Raw genomic sequence first — 26,267 nt, forward strand, 5'->3', positions numbered from 1 at the left:
AAGATTAACACCTTGACTCATTTTTGAATAGTAAAGTAAGTACAGGCTACTTGGCTGTGAGATGTAATTCTTTTTATATATTGTTGGATTTTATTTGCTATGAAATTTACATTTTATGAGGGATACTATCTTTTTTTAATACTATCATCTGGTTTTGTATCAGTGTGGTATTTACTTCATTAAGTAATCAGGAAATGCTTTCTTCTTTTTATTACAGGGAAGAGGCTATGTAGAGTTAATCTGATCTCTCTGTCTCTCTCTGAAATATGTGAACTCTCGGGGTGTCCTGTTTCAGCCTCTGACTGCCGAGAGTGCAGGCCTGGCTCATTGTAGAATCCTTATTTATTTACTTTTAATATCTCTCTCTATATATAAACAGGAATGTTTTCCCCCATTTCTTATGCATGATTTTATCCTAATTACTTTTTCAGATATTACTTTAATATTTTATAGCCTAATGTCCAAGACTTAGAATTTCTGAGTCTTGTGCTGTTTTTTTTTTTTTTTTTGAATTAGGTTGACTGTTTTGGCTAGGGTAATGGATATTGAAAATACTTCATAAAATGCCAGCATATAAAGATGTTATCATTATTTGGAAATAAATTATAAATTTGTCTGTCCCTCCCTCCTTCTGTGTCTTTGTCTGTCTGTCTGTCTGTCTGTCTCTCTCTCTCTCTCTCTCTCTCTCTCTCTCTCTCTCTCTCTCTCTCCCACTCTTTCTTCCTTCCTTGGAATGATTCCCAAGGTTGTTTGCTGGAAGAATATATGATGACCTTGTGGTTTAGTTCTGTTATTTTTAGTGTTCCCTTGGTGGCTTCCAGACATAACATACAACAAATAAGAGAAAAATTCTTCCCCCGAACATTCCATGACCTGATCTTGATTTTAAAATAGTTCTAAGAGTAATAGGGAAAAGATTAATAAAGAATAATGTAATATGCTTATTATAGGGCAGGTTCCAAGCTCAAAACTCAAAGAAATAAGTAGCTAACTTAAAACACAAATGGATGGACTTGAGCTGCCCTTGCTTAAAACCACTTTACTTTACTTAAACTACTCCACACTTTCCTACAAGGAGAGGGAGAGAGATAGACAAGAGTAGCTAGATGCCAGCAAAGGGTGGCTGCTTCTACCTAGTCATTGCAAGCCAAAGGTGGCAGGAGCAGCCAGTATCAACCTTGCCCAGCAGCAGCAGAGCTTATGTCACCCGAATGGGCCTTGTTTCTTTGTTGTCAGAGTATGGTTGAAGTCCAAGGGAAACACCTGCGGCTTTATCCCTGTGCTTGAGTCTTTCAGTTGGGGCCTGAGTATGGAAGTGTTCCAGGAGGCTGTCCTAGCTGCCCTACAGCTTGTCTTAGAGGAGAGAAAAAGGAGAGGCAGAAAAGGAGAGGGGAGCAGGGAGGGGTAGTAACTTAGAGGAAATTACCCATGGAAAACATACTTTTTCTTTTGAAAATGGAATGTGAACCAGTTGAACAATGGTGGGTGGGAAATGAGTGAACGAATGTAATTGCTGTAATTCCTTTGCTCCTGCCTGTGTCCTTTAGGGCTGTGGAGGCTGAGAGCTCATATCCCAGCAACTGCAGCTTGTGTATTTGTATGAGTAAATCTATCTGCGTGCATTGCGTGCATCAGTTACTGGTAATTCACCTGGCCCTTGTGCTTGTCTCCTTTTGGGCACAGTGTCCCTCAGGCCACTTCTACAAGTTATACAAGTGAGAGGGAAGAGTGCCTGTGGGCTCAGGAGGTGGGTCCCCCACAAGCCTACATAGTTTCCTTTCAGGGTGAGCTCACAGGATCAGGGAGAGCATAGCAAGGAGGAAGTGTCATCTGTGCTTACCTGATGCCCAGCTCCGAGCCTGGGCTATACACTGAGCTAGACTGAGGCATTTACAGAGAGCAAGGAAATCTGCTTGCTTACCTCCCAGGGGAAGTGAGAAATACAGAAACAAATGCGAGGGGAGTATGCAGTAGGAGAGTGAGTTAGAGGGCAGCAAGGGGTAGGGACAAGCAGAACTACCATAAGTCAATAAATCGCCTCCGAGGGGTGCACCCTGTGTGAAACAGGGTCCCTGGAAATACACGAGGGTAACAGGATAGGCAGGAGCAGTGAGAACAATGCCTGGCAGGAGGCTGGCAGCTTCAGTCACAGCTCTGCTGAGGAAAGGCCACGTCTTCAGGGCCTCGCTCCTTTATGTAAAGGAACATTTATTCCAAAGGAGTTGAACTTTCAAAACTGTAAGAATTTGGTTCTAAGTCAGGTGAGATTACATGGAGCTACATCGTGAAACTGTCTTGATTCATGGGTTGGAACTATGTCTCTGACTTCTGGCTGAAAATGAAACTGTTCCAAGGCTGAGCATGGCAGCAGAGGGACAGGTTACACATCTGATGGGTCTTGCTGATAGGCCACAGTGTGGCTTGGTCATTGGGGGAGCCGGAAATGTGAGGGCTCAGTAGAGTCTCCAACTGAAGGGTTACCTCCTTCCACCATCCTCCTGCTGCCAGGCAGCACAAGTCTTGGCCCAGTGAAAAACAGCCTCACAGTAGTGCCTGCCTTAGCTTGTCCTGGGGCCTGCGGAGTGACAGGAGGAAGGAGTGGGAGGCAAGGCCTGGCTTGCCTGGTCCCGGGGGTCTGAACCTTTACATAGCAAAGCATGTGAACTTTTCCTTCTGCTGCCTCCAGCTAGAGGCACAGAGGCCGAAGCTGCATTCTGAATGACGAAGGACGTCTGGAGGCATGACTAGCATTTTGACATGAGGAATGAAGAGATGAGGGTTCTGCTGGTTCAAGGAATGCATGTGCGCCCCCCCCCCCCCACCGCAAGGGGACCCAGCTGAACTTTAGTGGTCAGGTTGTGGTTGAAATTTTTCCTCTTCAAAATTTTCTCTTGACATAATGTTGATTATGTAATTTAAAAAGAAGGGAAGAATTCCCCATTCGTGGGAGTTAGCAAAAATGTAATTGAATTACAGAGACTATTTGGGAAAATAGCCTCTTACGGTATGAAAGTGGTAGCCAGTTTTGCCTACCAGGACCCCTTATAACATTGTCAAGAGGGCTGGAAGACATGGGAGAATCGATATCCATTCTTTCAGTCAGTGTGTGTTTGCTTGGAAGGGAGTGCCTGGTGAAGCTTTGAGCCTAACTTTTGACCCTTGCCCTAATGGATTTCCAAACATTCTTCTTAGCTCGGATCAGCCACATCCTTCAGGCAGCCTCATCATCGACAAGGAATCTGAAGTTTACAAGATGCTTCAGGAGAAGCAGGAGTTAAACGAGCCCCCCAAACAGTCCACCTCCTTCCTGCTTCTGCAGGAGATCCTGGAGTCAGATGGGAAAGGTAAGGGGCCCCATGGAGACTGTGTCACTGCTAGACATAGGTGAGCACAGCCCAGACTAGGTGGAGAGAGCACAGCTTGTTGTGGAAGGATGGGTCTCCCTGTGCAGCCTGGAGTTTGCCATCCTCGCCAGAGTCTTGGGTTATATGAGCACACACCACCACTTCTGCCTTGACATTGACTTTTTCTTTTTAATTGCAAAACATTTATTGAAAAGAGGAGCAGGGGAGAGGGAGAGAGGACTCAAATGCAGATCAGTTGTTGATTGCTGACGGTAGAACCCATGTAATCTGCATAGAGCTCTGGGTTCTATTTCTAGCACTTTGGGTAAAGGGTTACTACTGGGTTAGGAGTGGAATAGGAGTGTTGGTAGTAGGGGATGGGACAAGAGCGCCCCCCTCTGGATAATATTTTCTGGCTCAGTCTTTACTTGTTCCAGACCCCCTGAATGAGGATGTCAGTTTGGAGGTCTGGGCAGTTTATGGGGCCTCTGGCAGTGAATCAGTATTTATCTCTAGTATGTGACTGGATTTTGGGAGCCCTCTTCATGTTGAGGGATACTCTCCCAGCCTAGACACTCGAGGGAGGGTCTAGGCCCTGCTCCAAATGATATGACAGACTTTGAGGATCCCCTATGGAAGGCCTCAGCCTCCCTGAGGAGCAGAAAGGGGTTGGGATAGGGGTGGAAGGGCAGGGGAGGAGGGGTGGGAGAGGGAACTGGGATTGACATGCAAAAGAAGCTTGTTTCTAATTTAAAATTGGTCTAATCACAATTATAAAAATAAAAAAGGCCTATTTAATATTATTTTACAAGCATGGTTGCTTTGCCTGCATATAGTCTGTTCACTATCTACATGAAGCGCCTGCAGAGGCTAGAAGAAAGCTCTGGTTAAGAGCAGTTGTCAGTCACAGTTTAGGGCCGGAAACTGAACCCAGGTCCTCTGCAAGAACAACAATTGCTTTTAACTACTGAGCCATCTCTCTAGCCCTGGTTGTACAGTATTTTCAAATGTTTTATGCGTTTGTGTGTGTATGTGGGTGATTGCCGAGGCAAGAATGGCGTTGGAGCTCCTGGAATTAGAGTTACAGGGAGTCATTTTGAGTTGCCATATGGGTGCTGGGAACTGAACTTGGTCCTCTAAAAGAGTAGCTAGAGCTCTTAGGCACTGGGTCATATCTCCAGCCCCTATTTTATGTTGTTACAGATTTGTTGTCCAAAATGATGGTTTGATAATGGCATTTTCATTCAAGTATGTCACATACTTTGACCTTATTAACTTCTCCTACCCTTACATACATTAGTTAGTCATATGTACCATATTTTCTTTACCCAGCCATCTGTTAATGGACATTTAGGTTGACTCTATAAGTTGGTTATTGATTGTGCAGACTGTTACATGTTTACATGGATGACGAGGTGTCTGCTATGCTGACCTAGGTTCCTTAGGGTATATTTCCACAGTGGTATAGCTGGATCATATGTTCTATTTTTAATTTTTTGAGGAACCGCTGTACTGATGTACCTAGTGGCTGCCTCAGTTTCCATTCCCACAGCAGTATACAAGGGTGACTTCATACACCATATCCTTGCTAGCATTTGTTGCTGCTTGTTTTTATACAGACAGCCATTCTGAGAGGGGTAGGATGCAATCTCGGCACAGTTTAATTTTCATTTACCTGATGAGCAAGGATGCTGAGCACTGTCCTATTGACCGTCTGTACTTTGGCTCATTTATTGACTAGAAGATGGCGGGTTTTGTTTCTGGTGTTTAATATTTTGAGTTTATTGTATATTCTAGATAGCAATCTCTTGTGAACTTGTAGGCTTTATTTAAACATCTTTGTGCCTGGCCATCTGTTTCTTGCCACACATATATTAGAGAGCTAAGGTTGTGAGTGTGGCCTTTGTGAGAGTCTGTTGGTCTGTCCCTTGGCTGTTTTCATTCCCACACCTTGTTCCGAAGGTGACAGATGAGGAGGAGCATGTGGAGACCGCAGAAGGAAAATGAATCTGGGTGTCTTCCTTCCCCATGGGGCCCCCAGGTTTGCTCTTGCTTTGGGGCAGATGGCCTTTCATTATCATCATGGAGGCCCCAGGGTAGCCACATCCTCAACCCTAGGCTAGTTTCTGAACCATGCTCTAGGCTCAGAAATCACAAAGTGTGCAAAACAGCCATCGCTGTGTCTGTAGTCAGCACTCCATAGTTGTTTTAGATGCTGGTACTTCATCAGCAGGCTCCAGGTCGGCTTCACTGGTCCATGCGTGAGTTCCAATGATTCTGCTGGTCTCAGAAGACAGCTCTCCTTGGAGATGTTGCGTCCCATGTATGTTGAAGTGCTGTTCAATCAGACAGAAGTGAGGTAATCTTCATTCAGTAGCTGAGGCATGTAGCGAGACTGATAACGGGCAGGAAGCTTTTGTCTTCTCATAACTGCTTTGTCTAGCAAGTCTTCAGACTCGTCACCTCCTGGGTACCTTCCATCAGCACCCCCTGCTCCTGTCCCGGGGAGCTGCTTTTGCATACTGACTTGATCCCTATAATGTCTACTCTTCCATACCCCCCTTCCCTAAGACTCAGGCACCTAGCTAACATTCTGCTGTCTATACTCTTTATTTCCCCACAGTGCATACCCATAGTGCTTCAGGGACAGATACCTAGGACAGGAAACTTCCCTGAATACACCTGAATACACTGGGCCCCCTCCTCAGTGGCGTGGATTCTGTAGAGGGACAATTTACACCCCTACAAAAATATAATCAAAGTGCTGCTTTTGTGCAGAACATTGTTGTTTTATTAGCAGTAAGTGAGCTAGACTTTGGTTAAACTCTACTATTAGGTCTGCTTGACAAACAGCTTGAGATCCAACCTGTAGGGATAACAGCTCTGTCAGAACACATGAGAAGGGGGCAGGTGATTTTATCTTGAGTAAGCAGGTGAACACTTCAGTTAAGGTGGGCAAAGTCAGCCCGTCTGAGCCCCCAAATAGGACACAGACTTTACCACAAAACTCATCTGAGCTCATAGATGAGGATCTAAGCACAGGATTGTGAATCCATGTTTATAGCTTCAAGCCCTCCTTTCATCTTCTGCCCCAGTAACCAAAACCCATAGCTCTCATGTTCGAGGTTATCCTAACTGGCTACTGGAACCCTGGCCATCACTCTTACTTCCAGGTACCAGGGAGGAAGGAAGGGTGAAAACCATTGTTTCTCTGTCCTCTCCCGTTACACAGCTGATTCTAAATAATCACTCAGAGGCTTAATATCAATTGTAAAATGTTTGGGATATAGCTCGGGCCTATTACTTACTAACTAGCTCTCACAACTTAACCCATTTCTATTAATCTATGTTTTTGTCACATGGCTCATGGCTTTACCTGTCCTCTAGCATCTTGCTTCTCTGGTGGCTGGCTCTCGTCCCTCTTTTGATTCTGCCCTTCTTCCTCTATATTTTCAGTTTGGATTTCTCATCTAGCCTTATTCTGCCTTGCTGTAGGCCAAATCAGCTTTGTTACTATGCAATGTGAGCAATACATATTCACAGCGTACAGAAGGATTCTCCCACAGCAGAAGGGGCCAAGTTTAAATGGAGAGTCTCCATCAGATGAGCCATCTATCTCCTCCCCAGAAGTTCACCACTGTTACGTTATACACACTAACCATTCCATGTACATTTTATTATAGATACTACTATTCCACTATTTTATACACACTACCATTCCACGTTCATTTTATTGACTGGAGTTTAGTTAACGGGCTGTACATAATTGTATAATCTGGGCTTTATGATTTTATTTTATTTTTTATTTCTTAGACTGGATGCTTTCTTGCCTCAAAACCAGGATTTTGCTAAAAAAAAAAAAAAAAAAAAAAAAAAAGGTGATGGCACAGCTAATGATTGCTCGCATGTCTCTTGATGTGTGCTTGTGCTAAATTTTCACTTAGGGAAGCAGGATAAATTCTAGGCAAACATTCATCACATGGAGCAGGCTCTCTGGGAGAGCCCAGAAGTGTGTTTTCACCTGAGGTTGAATGGGCAAAGCCTGGATCACTGGCCACTGTTAATAAGGCACTCAGATGTGTGCTGCTATGATTGGAAGAGGCCCGTGGTTCAGAGAGAAGTCTGTGGGTGGAAACACTGGCATCCAGGGTCCACCTGTGACCTGCCATGAGGCCTTGAGCAGGTTGCTGGTCCCTCTGAGCTCTAGTATTTGCATGCAGCCCATGAGGGCAGCCCAGTGCAACAGGACTGCTGGAAGCGCTAAGTGAAACTTTGGGAAATGCTCGGTGTGGCTAGGTCCCCGAACAATTTGAGCAGTATTGGTGATAAACCTGGAAAACCAGAGCACCAGAGCAGCTTGTTCTTCCTAGTGTGGTTCATCCATCACTTTTCTTGTGTTTCATCTTTCTCTGGACAAATCATAACATTTGTAGGCAAAAGAAGAAGCATGCATATTGGTTTTAACTGTGAAATACATATAACATAAAATTCCCCACTGCAATCACTTTTAAGAGTTCAGTTATCACATACATGTGTGAGACACTACTGTCACTGCCATCCATCCTCAGAACTCTTCATCTTGTAGAATAGTAACTGATCCAATTAAACCCCACCTTCCCATTCTCTGCTCTAGCCTCTGGCCACTTAGCCAGAATAGATAGCACTACTATCTATTCTAAATACCTTGTATGAGGGGAAATCATAGTTTTCCCTTTTTGTGCAGGCTCATTCCCTCAGTGCAACATTTATACAATCTATACATGTTGCAGAACCCATCATAATTACTTTCCTTAAAATTTTCATTACATTTATTTATTTATTTATTTATTTTCATAGTGTGTTTGTGTGCCTGTGTGCCACAGTGGACATATGGACAACTTCCGGAAGTTGGTTCTCCCCCTTCCACCATGTGGGTTCTGGGGATTGTTCTCAGGCTTAACCTCTGAACCACCATGTTGGCCCCTTCCTGTTCTTTTAAAGTAGAATCATAGTCCATTGTCTGATGTACCTCAGTTTGCTCATTCATCTGTCAGTTGAAGGATATCTTGAAGGAGGGGAGGTATGGAATGAGACAACATACCTGAAGCAAACAGTGGTGGCTGGAGGCTCCCTCAGATGAACAAGCTGGGGATGTAGCCATGCTGGCTGCTTTCAGGGCTTCCGGGACCCTCAGATGACTCGGAGTCAGGTTCTAGAGAACTGCCATTGTTAGGATCCTGGGCATTATTCTATAGGCGTAGTGGAACCATGGAAGATCACAAAGCAGCAAAATGAGTAGAGAAACAGCTGTACTTTATCTAGATGATTTTTCTTCCTCTTCAGAAATAAACAAATGAAACTTGGATGAAGGGTTTCCTGGAAGAAGAGACATTTGGGGATATTTGTAGTTGTATGAAATCCAGTAATAAGCAAAGAGGATTCCGATGTCCAGGGCTGGATTTTTGAGAGAGAGAAAACAACCTGGAGCCAGCAGGTGGCGCTGTAGGGCTGAGAATGAGGACTGCTTCAGCACACAGGTCCTCCGGTGCACCAATTCTAGTCTCTTTCCACCAGAAAAGGATGTGGCTCGTCTTACCAGAAAAGATTTCACACCTCTCTCTGCCTCGTTTCCTTCTACCATTCTGCACTTTCTCTTGTTTCCGGGTGGTTTTCTGCTGACCCAGTGAGCAGGGAAGAGGAAAGCTTATATTTGAGACCCCAGCCCTTGCTGAGGTGGTCCCTTCCGTGGTCTGTTTGCTGCTCCACACTGTCCATGTGTGCAGAGATGCTGCTCTTTCTTTCTGTCAGACAGGACAGGCAACCAAGTCCCTTCAGCCAGAAAGTGTGGGCGCCTGTTTGCTGTGCTTGAGGCAGGATGCCTGAAGCAGCCCCCGCCCTTTTGAGATGTCTTCATGTAGGTCTGAGGTTGGCTGAGCCTTTCCTGAGCTCATCTACGAGGATCTCTAAACTATGCTCCATCTCATGGGTTGTTAGATATCTCGTCCCAATGTGAGAGGACACAGTATTAATAACAGTAACCTGAAGGACTGTTGAAAGTACAGGATGCTTTAAAATACTCTTAGTAAAGACAAAATGCTCTCCTTGTTCTCCATCAGCCAGCAAAGTGCCTTACACTCATTCTCCCATTGTGTTAGCATCAGGTGACACATGCTATAGGGATACTGGTTATTGGTGGCTCAGCTTGGTGTGGCACCCCAAATCTTCTCGTTCCAGGTACCTGGACAAGGTAGAGGCACCAACTGAGGCTTGCTGTTCTCATGGCTCAGGACAGAAATGCTATGGGGGCATGATCAAGCCACACATGTAAATTTCACACTCACATTTGCTCATGTCTGTTAGCCAAGGGCAGGATTTCCCAGCCTTGGAGCTGGTGACATTCTTGGCCGATGTTAGTGTTGGCACTTGTGTGAGTTGAGTTTTATGTGATTTGTGTTGTGAGAACTGATCCAGGCACTGTAGGGGGGCTTTCTGTATTGGGTTTAAAAATATTTCCTTTATAACAATGAAGGGGAGAGTGATCTATTTTATAAAAACGGAAGCGGAGATGCCGGACGTTGGTGGCAGGTAAATCCCAGCACTCAGGAGGCAGAGGCAGGCGGATCTTTGTGAGTTCGAGGCCAGCCTGGTCTCCAGAGCGAGTGCCAGGATAGGCTCCAAAGCTACACAGAGAAACCCTGTCTCAAAAAACCAAAAAAAAAAAAAAAAAAAAAGCTGAGAAACCACAAAAGGTTAAGCCACTGGCCCAGTAACATGGAGTCTGATCCCAGGGACTCTGGCTTTGCTTGAACATAGAGATTTACAGGTGGTTCTGAGATAACTCAGAGATACTGAGTTTTCACTTCCTGTCTAATATGGGTATTTTCCTCCCTCTAGGGGATCCCAACAAGCCCTCAGGATTCAGAAGTGTTAAAGCTCCCGTCACCAAAGTGGCTGCTTCAGTTGGAAATGCTCAGAAGCTGCCCATGTGTGACAGATGTGGTACTGGCATTGTGTGAGTATGGACTTCTCCTGGTGCTAAAGGCTGGGCAGACCACGGAAGTGTGGAAATTCCTGGGTGTTGCATAGCTTGGGGCTAAGTTTACAGATTGACCACAACATGCAGAACTGTTGTGTCGACATGGGAGAGGCTTCTGGAATGCTAGCCCTTCCTATTCACGGCCAGAGGCATGTTATGGGGCCTCTGAAGAAGTGCCAGGCCTCCGCTCTGGAAGGACAATACAGGGCTCAGGTGTCAGGTGTCACTAACGCAGCCCCATTTTCCCTCCCTCCTGCAGGGGAGTGTTTGTGAAGCTGAGGGACCATCACCGCCACCCTGAATGCTATGTGTGTACCGACTGTGGCACCAACTTGAAACAGAAGGGCCATTTCTTCGTAGAGGATCAGATTTACTGTGAAAAGCATGCCCGGGAGCGGGTCACACCACCTGAGGGCTATGATGTGGTCACTGTGTTCCCCAAGTGATTGAGGGGACCGGCCCTGCCTGCACCCACCATCCAGCCTGCTGTACCTGGTTCTCTGAATGTTCTGGCCTCTCCTCCCTGACAGTTCTGTGCTTACCTAGTGTTAGTCCTGCTCGGTGAACACTGTGTTTCGCCTGTGCTGACTCCCACTAGCAGTGTGATGCCTGCTTTTACACTACTGGAAATGGTTTTGTCCCTTGTCCCCTCTCCCGCACCACCATACACCTTCTTCACTTGGGTCTTCTCTGCTGCAAATGGACGTTGGTCACAATGGAACGAAGCCAAATGTAGTATCTCTCACGTTGATTTTTGTTTTACTTAATAAATTTAGACTCTAAAGCAGTGTGTGGCCTCTTAGTTGACCCTGCCTGTGTTCTGTGTGCGGCCTCATGAAATCCAGAGTCTCCCTCTTGGTTTTGGTTTCTTCGTGTGAGAGTCTCGGGCCTTTTTCCTGGACATGAGAAGATTGCTATGAACATGCCGTGTTCCTTTACATCTTTGAGGCCTGCTCTAAGTGTTATTGATGGATGCTAATTATCTTAGTTACTTTTCTCTTGCTGCGGTAAAACACTATGGAGGCAACTTTAGAAGGACAGTTTTATTTGGGCGCATGGTAGTGCCAGGGAGGCATGGCAGCAAGTTCTAAGGCAGCTGGAACAGAAAAGGGCGAGCTCAGGTCCTTAACTACAAGCAGAGAGTGAACTAGAAATGGTGTGGAGTCATTAAACTCTCGAAGTCCACCTCAAGTGACATACTTTAACTCTCCCCTTAAATTTCCCCAGTCAGCACCACAAATGGAGACCAAGTGTTCCATGCCTATGGGCCATTCTCATTCAAACAACCCCGCTAACATATGATGTTTGAGTCCGTTTTAGTGAAGTTGTCCTGGAGTTTGAGGGAATAAAACTTCCTGTCTTGGTAGCCTTTCTCCTGCTGTGATAAACTCCATGTCTAAGGCAACTTATAGAAGAAATTGTTTAATTTAGCCTTCAGTTTCAGGGGTTTCGAGTCCATGATGGCAGACCAAAGGAACAAGCCAGAGTTCCATCTTAGTCCACATGCATGAGGAAGACAGACAGACACAGCAGGGATGGTGTGAGTCTTTTGAAACCTCAAAGCCTGACTCCAGTGACACACTTCCCCCACCAAGACCACATCTCCTAATCCTTCCCCAAACAACAGTACTGTCAACTGGGGATCAAGTAGTCAAACATATGAGCCTATGGGCGCCAGTCTCATTCAAACCACCACACTGCCCAAATAATAGGTGGCTAGCTTCACCAGTTGGTATTAAAGTAAGCCTCAGTATTTCCAGGACATAAAGGTAAGATAAATCAGGATTGAGACCATTAGCAGCAGAGAGCTCAGAGATGGGTAATAGGTGGTTAATATGTTCTTCAGCTTTTCTCTGAAGGGTGCTGATTAGATGTTTGCCATTTACCTAGTTTGGCTGCATGCTTGTGTATCCAGCCCTTTGATATTGTGATGCTGTGCTGCTTCTGAAGGGTTCAGGTTCGAGAATAATGCAGGCACAATACAGCAATCATGCACAAACAAGCACCTCACCTTGCTTTAGGTGAGTTTCCAATTTTTCTTAGGCCATATTCATAGTTATCTATTGCCTGAAGGGACTCTAGCCCACAAACATGGTTCCGATAGGCCTTGTGCTCCTTACCCATTCTCTTTGCCTGTCTAAAAACTGTCCGGTTACATTCCTGAAGCTAGCCCCTGAGGTCCATTTCCTTATTTGGCCAATTCCTCCTCCCTACGATGACTACCAAGGTGCAGCTATCAAAGAATTGAAGTCCATCAATCAACCCCCCCCTTGGTTCACCTAATTAACATGCCCAATTAAAATTGAACACCTCATCCTAACACAGGGTTTCCCTTTTTACATTTATAAGCCATCATTTGCCTATGGGCCATGTCTGTCTCCTCTCTATCCAGAGGCAGTCCTTTGTTCCCATCCCAGGACAAATACCCCTTCCTTCTCCACTGTCCCCTCTTCCCTTCCTCTTATCTCTCTTCATCTGTCTCCTGTCTTTGTCTCTTATTCCCTATCCTCTCTCCCTCTGGGGCAAATAAATCTCCTTTGTGCTGAGAACTTGGTCTTGGGATGTCCTGATTCAACTCAGAGGTCTCCTCCATTGCCCATGGGCATGTCTGATGGGTGCTTTTCCTCAGAAGCTAATCATGCAAACAGGGCTTTAACTTCCAGTAGCTTTAGAGAAAATCCTGGTCAAGGTCAATCATCAATTAATAAAAGTCAAGAAGAAAATCAGAGAGCCATAATGATAGAAGATTAAAAAAAGGCAGAGTCAGGTTTTAGGTCAAGGATTTATAACAATAATACCCCAAATCGGCTAATTCAATGCTTACTCTAATAGTATTTAAATAGATTTTTTTACCACAGATGTTTCAAACTTTAAATGTGATCTGTTTTAAAATTTGTAAAAGGCAAGGAACTTTAAATATTGTGGTTCTGGGAAGTCAACATAAGAAACACTGAATTTGGTTAATTTACAAACATGAAAACATGCCACCTGAGTTAATAATTAGAAGGGGGGGTCATTAAACTTTCAACTTTAACAGTTCTACCATGCCTAAGCCAAGGCTCGGTGTGGCATCATGTTGGTTGAGTACAATAAAATTTAAAATTCCTGTTTCCCTGAGTAATTCGGATCTGTCTAAGGACCCCACTCCTTTTAGGGCTATTGTTGTCTCTTGACAACCTTGAGACCTCTCACTTGAAGGTAGCACATGTCCCCTTGTGTTTTCTCTCCCTCCTGACTACTTGGACAATATATAAGGAAAAATTAATACAATAACACAGCCAGGGACACATTAGACTTGGCCAGAGAAACAGCTATACCATAACTCATTATAGGATCAAACATCATACACTGGTAACCAGGGAAACATCGATCTGAATCTGAAGTTGTTGAATTAAAGAGAACAAAACAAAAATGCTGGGCTCCCAGGAGACAGTACAGACATGGAATTAGCATGGCTCTTAGGATGACCAAAGGAAGCCCAGACTATATAAGACAGACAGAAAGCCATATTTATTGTGCAGAAGGAGAAGCAGGGATTCCATTTTTGGTAGCTCAGGTGTGCTGAAATGGAAGTGTTAGGTAAGAGAAACTCCCCAATGATTGTTCCCTGGGAGGAACTTAAGGATATGCCAAGTCCCAAAGTGACACACTCGGGTGTAATATCAGTGCAAGTGGTTTTTTTTTTTTTTCTTAATTTCCTGACCACTGAATATAATTGGCATAAGCACTTTTGATGATTGATATAGCATCTACCTTGTTCCTTTGCCAATTCAGAACGTGGATGGGTAAACAGTTCAGAGCTGACCTTCCCCTGCAGCTTGGGCTGATTGTCTAAGCTGCAAATAATACAGAAGCGGGCTCTCTAATGTCATCAGGGATGTTGATGCCTGGAATGTTTTAAGCACCAGATATTGTGCTGCAATATCAGGGTAAGTGGTTTTGTTTTGCTTCCTTTATCACATGTGTGTGAGTGTGTCTCCTGCATGTATGCACACCAAAGTACATGTGACTGCAGAGGTTACAAGAGGGCATCAGATCTCCTGGAATTGGAGTTGCAGATCCTTGCAAGCTTTCACGTGGATTCTGGATACTGAGCCCAGGTCCTCTGTAAGAACAGAAAGTGCTTTTAACTGCTGAACCATCTCTTCAGGCCCAAGGGAATTGTTTATATGGAATTCCCCTGCCTTTCTCTAAAGAGATCAGTTTTAACTAGGGTTTCTCTTGCTGTGATAAAACACCATGGCCAGAAAAGCAGCTTGGGGAAGAAAAAGTTTATTTCACTTAACATCACAGTACATCATGGAAGGCAGTCAGGGCAGAATTTCAACAAGGCATGCACCTGGAAGCAGGAGCTGATGGAGAAGTCATGGAGGGGTGCTGCTTACAGACTTGCTTGCTGTGGCTTGCTCAACCTGCTTTCTTATTGTTACCAGGACTGGTAGTCAGGGTTGACTCCACCCACATGGGCTGAGTTCTCCTGCATCAGTCAATAACTAATTAGGAAAATCCAATAAAGACTTGCCATCAGGCCAATATTAGGGAGGCACAGTCTTAATTGTGGTTTCCTCTTCTCATATAATTCTAGTTTGTGTGAAGTTGACTTGAATGGAACTAGCAAGCACAGGATCCTAAGTCATTTTCTCAGATAACAGTATAGTTGAGGCGGGGGAGGCAGAAAGTATTTGTGAAGACAGTTGGTTGGATACAGGTTGAGAGCTGATGATACTCATGGACTCAAAACATCAAGATGGCCTCCTCGTTAAGTGAGGGAACAGAGGGGCCAGTGGTTATTTTTCTGACCTCTGAATATAGTTGGCATTAGCATACTTGGTGACTGACACAGGATATACTTAGTTGCTTGACCAAGGAGACAAGTATTATGATTGTTAGTAAGGAAGTTTGAAACGTTTCATTTCCCTTGAGTAATAAAATGCCTCCCAAATACTCAGTCCCTTTCAAATAAAGAAATGTTCTCCAAAATCCTTAAGGATCACAGTGCCCAAACAAATACATAAATAAATAAAGCCTTGCTTCTCAGGGAACAGAGTGGGACTGGAATGGCATAATTATTGGCATTCTTAGAAAATTCGAGGTTCTGGAGGTAATAGTCTTCAGTTATGTGTTTATTTATTCTGCAGTGTTTGGGTCTAACCCAGGGCTTTGTGCTTGTTAGGCAAGTGCTCTATCACTAATCTCTACTCCTAGTCAACATCTTCATTTAATTCATTAGTCTGATCCACATGAAAACAAGACAGGTCCTGGAAAATGACAGTGAACTCCTGAGAACTCCATCAAGAAGTTCCAGCAGTTGTGGCTTCTGTACCAGGTGTTGTGTTCCTGCAGACAGCTGACCAAGATAATCTCCAGTATATAGTATGTGAGTACTTGTTTGAGAAATGAAGAGGAGCAGTAAAAGGGAAAATGACTGCATCTCTTGATTATTGCATCTTATCACAGGGAGGGCTTCCTTGGACCACAGATGTGGAATATTCCCAATTCGGACCACTGTCAGTATTCATAACTGGAGCACTGTAGAGCATTCTAGGCAAAGATGTGTTACATTTGTGTATGCTGCAGAATATTACTTTAACTATAAAGGTGTGCTGCTTTTGTTTATGATGTATTTGTTTAACAGTGTAAAGATGTATGTTTAATTATGTAAAGATATGATGCATATGTTTCACCTTGTGTGCCTAATGCACCCAATTTATCTAATAAGGAGTTGAACAACCAATAGCTAGGCAGGAGAGGGATATGTTGGGCTGCTAGGGAGAGATAATAAATAGGAGGAGATATCTGGACTTGAGAAGAGGAGAAGGAGAAGAAAGGAGATGATGAGAAGCACACCTGGGAACAAAGCTAGGTAGCTGTCAACTTCCCAGACACAGAGACAGAAAGAAAGAAAAAGTAAAAGGAATTGAGACCAAAAGTAAAGAAAAACAGGTAAAGTTAAAAAAGCTTGCAACTTAAGCTAGGCCTAGCATTCAAAACTAGTAAGTCTCTGTGTCATGATTTGGGAGCTGGTTTGTGGTCCTAAAAGAAAAACAGCATGGTACACTGGGTTGACACAAAGGCTGCCAGCTTGGATGAGGATCAGTGTGGGAAAGTAGGCTTAAGCAATTTCAGGCCGTGTTGCAATTGCCCAGCTGCTTGTGTGGCATGACTTTATATGCCCTGTGAGTGAGATACCCTCTGACCTCAGTTTTGAGGACAGGATACCAATGGGAGAATCAAAAGGCAGCTTCCTTGGGTTCCTGATCAAGATGATTCAAAGAATATATTTTTTAAAAGATTTTATTTACTTATTACATAAAGTCTTCTGCCTGCATGCCAGGCATTCATTCAAGGTGGTTGTGAGCCACCATGTGGTTGCTGGGAATTGAAATCAGGACCTTTGAAAGAACAGTCAGTGTTCTTAACTGCTGAGCCATCTCTCCAGCCCGATTCAAAGAATATTATACTTTTTGCAAGACAGCTCCCGTCATGCCTCTACACAGCAGTCTGGGAACATAGACCCTGACTGAGATACAACAAACGTCAGAATGACCGATTGTGACCTGGAGTTTGTTATCTCATCAGTGAAGTGAGGTATCTGCAAGAGCAATCCTTCAGGAGGTGGATGGCTGAGGATATATTTAAGCTGCCTTAGCCTGAGCGCTTTGTCCACCTACTCCTACTGGACCTGTGTCTCTTCCTTGGCTCATTCCATGTGATCTTGTGGAGGTGGAGGAAACAGTCCAAATTTGGCTTGTGGATGATTTAGTTTGGTATTTGGGAGCATGGTGCAGTGGTGACTGTTTGCAGCTCAGTTGAGTTGGCCCAGTAAGGGCAAATTATACCACTGGCCAGAGCTTCTAGTGGTACGCTAATCTGAATACTCTACCTTGTGTGGGAAGAGGAACAGCTCAGGGTTAAGTGTGTCTGGACTTGAAGACACTGGTCAATACATTGTCTATAACTATCTAAAAAGCTCAAGGTAGGAAAAGAAGCGTGGGGTAGAGGAATATGAGTAGACATTTCTAACACTCACTTGTGAGGGAATCATGTTGAACGACAAGGTTGAATAAATCAACCTGTTACCAAACAGGTTTATAATGACAAATGATCTGCGGGGTTGAAATCTTGGTAGATAAAAGTTCCTGGAATGCAAAAATCATTTTGGAAGGTTTAAATTTCAAATGTTGAATTTCTGAATGTCCACATATCCCCAGCTAGAATTTGTAGGTTGATCAAAAGCTATCTGAAAGGGAAAGGATGCTGGGTTTTGAAGGATAGATTGGCCACACTACAGTGCTTAATACCTCTTTCAGCGGGCTGGAGAGATGGCTCAGTGGCTAAGAATACTGATAGCTCTTCTAGAGAGCCTGGGTGAAGTTTCTGGCACCTTATGGCAGGTAATAACTATTTGTAAGTTCAGTTCTGGATGATCTGAATGTCCCCTTTTGGATTGCATGGACACTACATGCATGTGGTACAGAGACATTCATGCAAAACACATATACATAAATCACATGTTTTTAAAAAGGAGAAAAATCAATTCAGATTCAAAATGTGTTATTAGCTTTAACATTTATTCCAGCTGATGAAATTCAAGAAGCTTCTAATAACGTGTGTTTGTGTGAAGAAGCCAGAAGAGTTACTGATTGCTTTAAAACTAATTATGGGACAGATATGGCAGGATGAGCAAGCCCGTGAAGATGCTGCTGTATAAATTGTCAGTATGGTGTCTGTCATCTCTGTTGCATGGGTAGATAAAATACACGAATAATGGGTTCCCACATGTCCCAAACACTTTTTTTTTTTTGCAATTTTATAGCTTTTTGCAGTTTTTATGCCAGATATTTAATATTCACAAGTATTTAGCAGTAGTTGCAGCACTAATGATCCAGCTGGCATTTGTGTGGGCAAGGGCCAAGATTCATACAATGCTCTGATTGTTGTTTTGTGAATATCTTTTCAGATTATTTTATGCTTGTTTCTTTAAACCCCCAAAAATGAGCAAACAGGCTGGAAAACAGTTTGTTAGCCTCATTCCTGTACCAATCTATAGAATCACCTAGCCAACAGGAAATTCTTATTTTTTTTTAATCCTTTCATTTGTGAAATTCAAGGATTGAGCTCAGTTATGGTCAGATTTGTAGGCAAGCTCGTGGCTCTGGAGTAGAATGTCCTAACATTCCACAAGACAGTGTTTGCTTCCTGCTACACCAGAGCTCGGGGGCTGAATGGATGTGGCTTCTTAGAAACCACATCTTCTTTGTGCTACATTGAAGAAGCAAGCCCTTTCCCCAGTGTTTCTACCCATGTTTGTAGTTTGGGGATAAAAATCACATTTTACTTTCTTCTCATGGTAAAAAGTGAAATGAAAAGCCAACTTACTTTCAGTAACTTCTATTACTCATGTAATTTACTTTTCTTTTGATACAACAAAGACATGTCTTTTTTTACAATTAACTTAAAAAATTAAAATTTGTTTCATTTCTATTCATTTTTGGTAATCAATATAATCTTTCAAATATCACAGTATCTTATCTTTTGGGTCTATGTTTAGTTACTTAAAAATTTTAATATATAAAAGTTTTGTGATTTTTAGCAAACCCTTATGACATAACATGTATTTTCTTACTTATTTAGAGTTTTTTGAGACTGAATTTTTCTGTGCAGTCCTAGCTGTCCTGGAACTCACTCTGTAACCAGGCTGGCCTTGAACTCAGAGATCTCTCTGCCTCTACTTCTCTAGTGCTGGAATTAAAGGTGTTAGCCACCATGCCTTGCTTTTCTTTCTCTCTTTTTAAAACATGTTCATATCTAGTACAATTCTTCTCATAACATATAATTAACATATAGTTTTTCTTCTTTCTTTCTACAGTATACCTTTCCTACAGTTTGATGTGACTATAAAGCTTACTTATATAAAATAATTTTCTATTTTATCATCAGATACAATGAATATGTTTTTGATAACATTTTCTTCCTGAGATAAGAGTTTAAATTGTTAGTTATTTGATATATAAGTCCAATATTTGCTTGAAAGATAAAACAAATATCTAAGACACATGAAAAAAACCCTTAGTGAACGAGGAGGTAGAAGTTTTAACTGAATGGTGGCACTTTGCTGGATTCTGGGCTACAGCTTTCCTCTTATTTCCTGGGCTTTGAAATCTTCAGACTGTGAAATACTACCATGCATATTAAGTTATCTTCTCGAACCTCCTTTTATGTAGCAAATATGAGCAGCTTGTATTTCCCAGTGTACTATTTGTTTAAAGAAAACATTTCCCTCCTCTTTTGAACAAATGTGTATTTGGTCATATTTTCAGGGAAACAACTAATAATATAAAGTCACGGTACTTATGATTTGTAAACTACAGACCAAAGTCCAGTTTTTGATCCCTTAAGCCATTTAAATTCTCATCTGTGCATTTCTCTTTCTTGCTTATACCTCTGGGAAAGCACAAATGCTTGCAATGTGGGGAATTGACAGCAAAAGTAGAATGATTACACCCCTGTCATCTGCTTCCAGCATGACAGGCAGAACCCAAAAGAGTGAACTGAGAACTTGGAGCAATGAGGTGAGGTAGAGATGCTGGGGTCTTTTTCTTTCTTTGGTTTTGTTCATTTTTTTCTTTTTTATTGTTTCATTTTTTTACATTCTAACACTGGTTCCCCCTCCCTCTTCTCCTCCTGCTCTTCCCACTACCCCTCCCATCTGATCCTCAGAATGAGTAAGGCCTGCCTTAGGAAGTCTATTAAGTCTGTCCCATCATCTTGTTGAGTCAGTACCAAGCCACCTCCACCCCCAACAACCCTGTCTAGGCTGAGCAAGGTATATCTCCATATAGAATGGTCTCCAGTAAGTCAGTTTGTGCATTAGTTTTAGATCTTGAATCCACTGCCAGTGGCCTCATATATTGCTTCAGTTGCACCATTGTCACCTATATTAAGGGTTATGCAGGTTCCCCATTTGTTAGACTTGTATCAGAGATGTATCACTAGCTCTGGTCAGCTGATTCTGAGGGTTTCCACATCATGATCTTTCCTCCTTTGATTGTATTCCAGGAGCTCAGCCCAATGGTTAGTTGTGGATTTCTGAATCTGCTTCCATCTGCTTCTCTGGGATTGTGGATTGTAGGCTGGGTATCTTTTGTTTTATGTCTGGTATCCATTTAGACATACTATATTTGTCTTTCTGGGTCTGGTTTACCTCACTCAGGAGTTTTTCTAGTTCTGTCCATTTGCCTGCAAATTTTAGGATGTCACTATTTCTTACCATTGAGTAGTACTCCATTGTGTAAATGTACCACATTTTCTTTACCTGTTCTTCAGTGAGGGTTCATATAGATAGTTTCCTAGATCTGGCTATTACGAATAATGTTATTATGAACATAGTTGAGCAAATGTCCTTGTGGTGTCAATGTGCCTCCTTTGGTGGCTACTGGTGTTCTGTTTAGGAAGTGGTCTCCCATGTATATGCCCAACAGTGGTATTGCAGGGTCTTGAGGTAGGTTGATCCCTAATTTTCTGAGAAATCCCCATACCTATTTCCACATCGGCTGCACTAGTTTGCACTCCCACCAGCAATGGAGGAGTGCTCCCCTTTCTCCATATCCTCTCCAGCGTTAAGTTGTCATCTGTGTTTTTGATCTTAGCCATTCTAACAGGTGTAAGATGGAATCTCAGAGTGGTTTTGATTTGCATTTCCCTGATAACTAAGAGTGTTGAGCATTTCCATAAGTGTCTTTCCACCATTTAAGATTTTTCTTTTGAGAATTCTCTGTTTAGATCTGTACCTCATTTTTTAAATGAATTATTTGGTAATTTGATGTCTACTTTCTTGAGTTCTTTGTATATTTTGGAGACCAGCCCTCTGTCAGATGTGGGGTTGGTGAAGATCTTTTCCCATTCTGTAGGGAGCCATTTTGTCTTGTTGACCATGTTCTTTGCTTTACAGATACATCTCAGTTTCAGGAGGTCCCATTTATTAATTGTTAATCTCAGTGTCTGTGTTACTGGTGTTCTGTTTAGGAAGTGGTCTCCCATGCATATGCCTTCAAAGGTATGTCCCACTTTCTCTTCTATGAGATTCACTGTGCATGGATTTGTATTGAGGTCTTTGATCTATTTTGACTTGCATGTTCTGTGCATGGTGATAAATACGGGTCTTTTTGCTTTCTTCTACATGTTGAAAGACAGCAATACCAGCACCATTTGCTGACTATGTTTTCTTTTTCCATTTTATATTTTTAGATTCTTTGTCAAAAATGAGGTGTTCATAGGTGTGTATGTTGACATCAGGGTCTTTGATTCAATTCCATTGGTCCACCTATCTGTTTTTATGCCATTACCAAGCTGATTTTATTACTCTACCTCTATAGTATAGGTTGAAGTCAGGGATGGAGATGCCCCCACATGATCCTTTATTGTACAGATTTGTTTTGGCTATCCTGGGTCTTTTGTTTTTCCATATGAAGCTGACTAATGTTCTTTCAAGGTCTGTAAATAATTGTGCTGGGATTTGGGTGGGGATTGCATTGAATGTGTAGATTACTTTTGGTAGGATTGCCATTTTTACTATGTTGATCCTACCTATCCAAGAGAATGGGAGATCTTTCCATTTTCTGATATTTTCTTTAATTTCTTTCTTTAAAGACATAAAGTTCTTTTCATACAGGTCTTTTACTTGTTTGGTTAGAGTTTTCACGTCTTGAACAGTTTCCTTCGTCTGTTTGATTGTTTTTTATTGGCTTTCTTTGAGAGATTTGTTGATTTTTTTTTTTTTTGTATTTTTTGGATTGTTTTTTTCTTCCATTTCTTTAAGGGTTTTTCTCATATCCTCTTTGAGGGGCTCTATCATTTTCACAAAGTTGTTTTTAAGGTCATTCGCTTCTGCTTCATCTGCATTGGGATGTTCAAGTCTTGCTGGTGTAGAGTCCCTAGACTCTGGTGGTGTCATATTGGTTTTTCTGTTGATGAATGTGTTTTTATATTGTCTTCTTCCCATACCTTCTTCCATTGGGTACAGGAGGAGTCTCTTCCTCTCCTGGTGGACACAGGTTCCCTTCTGGTGGGTACATGTAGGTCCAATACTTCGATGTCTCTCCTCTTCCCGTGGGTTTAAGGTGGGACTAGTACGAGGGCCCTGGCAGTCTCTGGATAGACTGGAAGGCTTGGATGGGTTCCCCAGTGTGCAGTCCCCAGGCCTAAGGTGGCTCTGAGCAGGGTATTGTTAGGCAGGCCAGAAACCGGTCCACACTTACCTCATCCTGTAGGCAAAGAAAGGGACTAGGATGCTGGCAGTCTTTGGGTGGGCTGGACCGCTAGGATGGGATCCCCAGTGAGCAGCCCCCAGGCAGCAAAGGAAAAAGGCCAAGTAACATATAAGGAAGACCTATCAAGATTACACCTGACTTCTCCATGGAAACTCTGAAAGCCAGAAGGTCCCATATAGATATTCCACAAACACTAAGAGGCCATGGATGCCAGTCTAGACTACTCAGCAAAGCTTTCAAGCACTATAGATGGAAAAAACAAGATATTCCATGTCAAAACCAGATTTCAGCAATACATATCCCCTAATCCAGCCCTACAGAAAGTACTGGAAGGAAAACTCCAACCTAAGGGTGTGTTTTTTCTTTTCTTTTCTTTTTCTTTTTTTTTTCTTTTTTTTTGTTTTTACAAATGCAGGGGCCTTTGTGTTTGGGGTATAGATGTTCAGAATTGAGATTTCCTCTTGATGTATTTTTCCTGTGATGAATGTGAAATGCCCTTCCTTATCTTTTTTGATTGATTTCAGTTTGTAGTCTATTTTGTTAGATATTAGGATAGATACACCAGCTTTTTATTAGGTCCATTTGACTGGAAATATTTTTCCCAACCCTTTACTCTGAGGTAATGTCTGACTGCGAGCTTGAGTTGTGTTTTTTTTGTATGCAGTAGAAGGATGGATTCTGTTTTTGTATCCAATCTGCTAGCCTGTGTCTTTTTTTTAGGTGAATAGAGACCATTTATATTTATGGATATTAATGACCAGTAATTGCTAGTTCCAGTTATTTATTTATTTATTTTTTGTTGGTGATGACATTGTGTGTTCAGTTCTGTTCATTGGGATTTGCCACTGTTTTGTCTGTATTCTTGTGGATGTAGGTGACTTCCTTGGGTTGGCGTTTTCCTTCTGGTACTTTCTGGTTTTCTTCTGTGATTTTGTTGAATATGTTTTCTGTGCCTTTGAGTTGGACTTCTTCTATCCATGTTATTCTTAGGTTCAGTCTTTTCATCGTGTTCCAGATTTCCTGCATTGTTTTGTGTTAAGGATTTGTTGGATTTACAGTTTCCTTTGACTTGTATTTTTTTGACTTCTATTTCCTCTATGGTATCTTCAACACCTGAAATTTTCTCTTCCATCTCTTGTATTCTGTTGTTTATGCTTGCATTTGTAGTTCCTGATTGTTTACAGAGGTTTTTCATTTCCAGACATCCCTCGGTTTTCATTTTTTTTATTGGCTCTATTTCAGATTTCAAGTCTTGAATCATTTCATTCACTTGTTTAATTGCTTTTCCTTGGTTTTCTTTAAGAGGTTTGTCCATATCTTCCAATGATTTGTTTATCTTTTCCTCCATTTCTTTAAGGGTTTTTTCATTTCTTTTCTAAGGATCTCAACCATCCTCATAAAGTTATTTTTTAAGTATTTTTCTTCTGCTTCATCTGTGTTGGTATGTCCAGGTCTTGCTCTTGTAGCACCACCAGTTTCTTGTGGTGCTGTATTGTTCTTTATATTGTTGAGTATGTTCTTACCTCGTTGTCCACACATCTCTTCCTCTAATTGGTATAGGTGATGCTTGTGGTTCATGAGGCCTCTCATCTCCAATTGGTATAGTTGGGGCCTGTGGCTCCATTGACAGCTTCTTGAGACACAAGAAGAGCAGACTTCTGGTGAACACTCCTCTGGTGTAAGAGGACCCAAGGCTCAGGTGGTCACTCCTTGAGGCCCAGGTGGTACTATAGCTCCAGTGGATGCTCCTCCCATTGGAGATAGAGCTGTGGCTCTAGTGATTGCTCTTCTAGGTGTAGGTGTGGCTGAAGGTCCAGTGATCAATGCAGTAGCAGATTATCTCTAACTGAGAAATGGCAGGGGATGCCTCCCTGAGACACTGCTCCTGGGTCTGAGACTCAGGCCTTTCTCTGATGTTGCTCTGGGCCTGGGCTTCAGGCTTCCCTCTGATGCTGCTTCCAGGATGGTGGTTTGGGCCTACCACTGATGCTGCTCCAGACCTGAGGCTCTCCAGACCTCCCTCTGTTGCTGTTTCTGGGCTGGGATTCAGGCCTCCCACTGATGCTGCTCTGGGCCTGAGGCTCAGGCCTCTCTCTTCTGATGCTTCCAGGCTGGTGAGCAGGCAGGTTGGAGGATTATCTCTTGTTCTTGTCTTCTTCTTTCCTCAATTTACACTCTGCTTTTGAGGTACAAACCCAGAGTAGCTGGTGGGCCCAGACAGTATCTTGCCCTGGCAAGAGAGTGGAGGTTGAAGTTGTAAACAACTCTCTTTTCTAGGCTGAGTTTCTAGACTTTCCAGTTCTATGTCCTGTTTAGCACTTCTGTCATATCTCAGCAAATTTGCTTTTTCTTTAATGTACCAATTCCTTTCTGTGTTCATAGTTGCCCAAAGAGTTCTATTCAGCCTTTTTTGACTTCATCTATGTCTTTGCCAGTCTTGGAGTTTTATTCATCTTTGTGAGTTTCTAGACATTTTCCTGTATCCACAGTGTTTCATGCAGGCTATGAAGGGGCAGAATAAGACCCTCACAGGGACCATATGCAAGATGGGGATTCAAATGTAGAACCAAGGGACTTGTTCTCTTGAGTCTCACTAGTTTTTTTTTTGTTGTTGTTTTTGTTTTTTTTGTTTTTTTTTTTTACCTGGTGGGGTCCTGACAGTTGCCTATTCACCCCCAAATCCTTTATGGGAATATTTATTTTTTATTTCCTTCTAATGGAATAGGGCCCTTCCAAGGAAATTTTGATACCTTTAAGACAAGACTGGCTCCCTATTCCATAGTCCTTTTGTCTTGGCCTTTTCCCTGGCATCTGTTTATGTGACAGTGGATTTTCATAAGGAATATTTCATAAGGAAAATTCTTTCTAATCAGTTGTCAAGAGCATGAAGTTCAGCCATTCCATTGAAAACTGGATAGTTTTTAACTTTACTGTTAAGATGTTACCTTACTGTCTCTGAAGAAGAGAGAATCATGAGTTAACTGTCACTCCAGTTAAGAGAATTTATTGGAAAAATGGTCATTTGTTCAGCAGCCTAAAGTATACGGGTGATAAATATTTGTTTTTAACCCAAAGTTCCTAGACTTTGTACTTCTTTGGAGCCTCATGTATAGACTCTTGTAGTGTAAAGTTCACAGTGCTCTTGCATATGTGCCGATGGCTCTTTACATCATCCTTGGGGTTTGCTTTTCTTTTTTAGTCTTCTTTCCTTATGGAACCAGTGATGACAAAGGGAGGCTCCCACCTGAACCCTCTCCTTTACCAGTTGTTGGAAATATAGATACTAAGTGAAGGCTAAGTATCCACTAACAAGTAGTTATGAGAATATCACCAAGTGTTTGGGCAGAGTGAGCATGATTGACATCCTTGCAGTTTTTTTTTTCTAGTGAGTGAATAAAAAAGCCCTAGAATTAAATAAAATATAGTTTTGGATACTGTGTATTAAAGAAAAATCATTCTTAGGCCACTGAAATATGATGTTAGAATATAATATGAAAGAAATGTGCTTTCTGAGATGATTGTTGAAATGAGCAAAAGCAGAAATTCTCTGTCCACATTATAATGTTTTGTAGTATATTACTTATTCTTGATAACCTCTAATGGAATGCAACTTTAGTAAAAACAATTATTGTATTACAA

At 42.4% G+C, this 26,267-nt stretch overlaps 1 protein-coding gene across 1 annotated transcript in view; it reads left to right on the forward strand.

Moving 5' to 3' along the window:
- The window catches only part of Pdlim1 (PDZ and LIM domain 1), a 44,777-nt gene extending 33,631 nt beyond the window's left edge, over positions 1-11,146 (forward strand). Inside the window, exons 5-7 of the mRNA XM_027407402.2 lie at positions 3,193-3,344; positions 10,218-10,335; positions 10,619-11,146. Coding sequence (XP_027263203.1) covers positions 3,193-3,344; positions 10,218-10,335; positions 10,619-10,805 — 457 coding nt within the window. The 3' untranslated portion in view covers positions 10,806-11,146. The remainder of the gene's footprint in view (positions 1-3,192; positions 3,345-10,217; positions 10,336-10,618) is intronic.
- The last annotated feature ends 15,121 nt before the right edge of the window (positions 11,147-26,267 follow it).

The sequence above is a fragment of the Cricetulus griseus genome, chromosome 3, assembly GCF_003668045.3.
Source record: "Cricetulus griseus strain 17A/GY chromosome 3, alternate assembly CriGri-PICRH-1.0, whole genome shotgun sequence".
Lineage (NCBI taxonomy): Eukaryota > Metazoa > Chordata > Mammalia > Rodentia > Cricetidae > Cricetulus > Cricetulus griseus.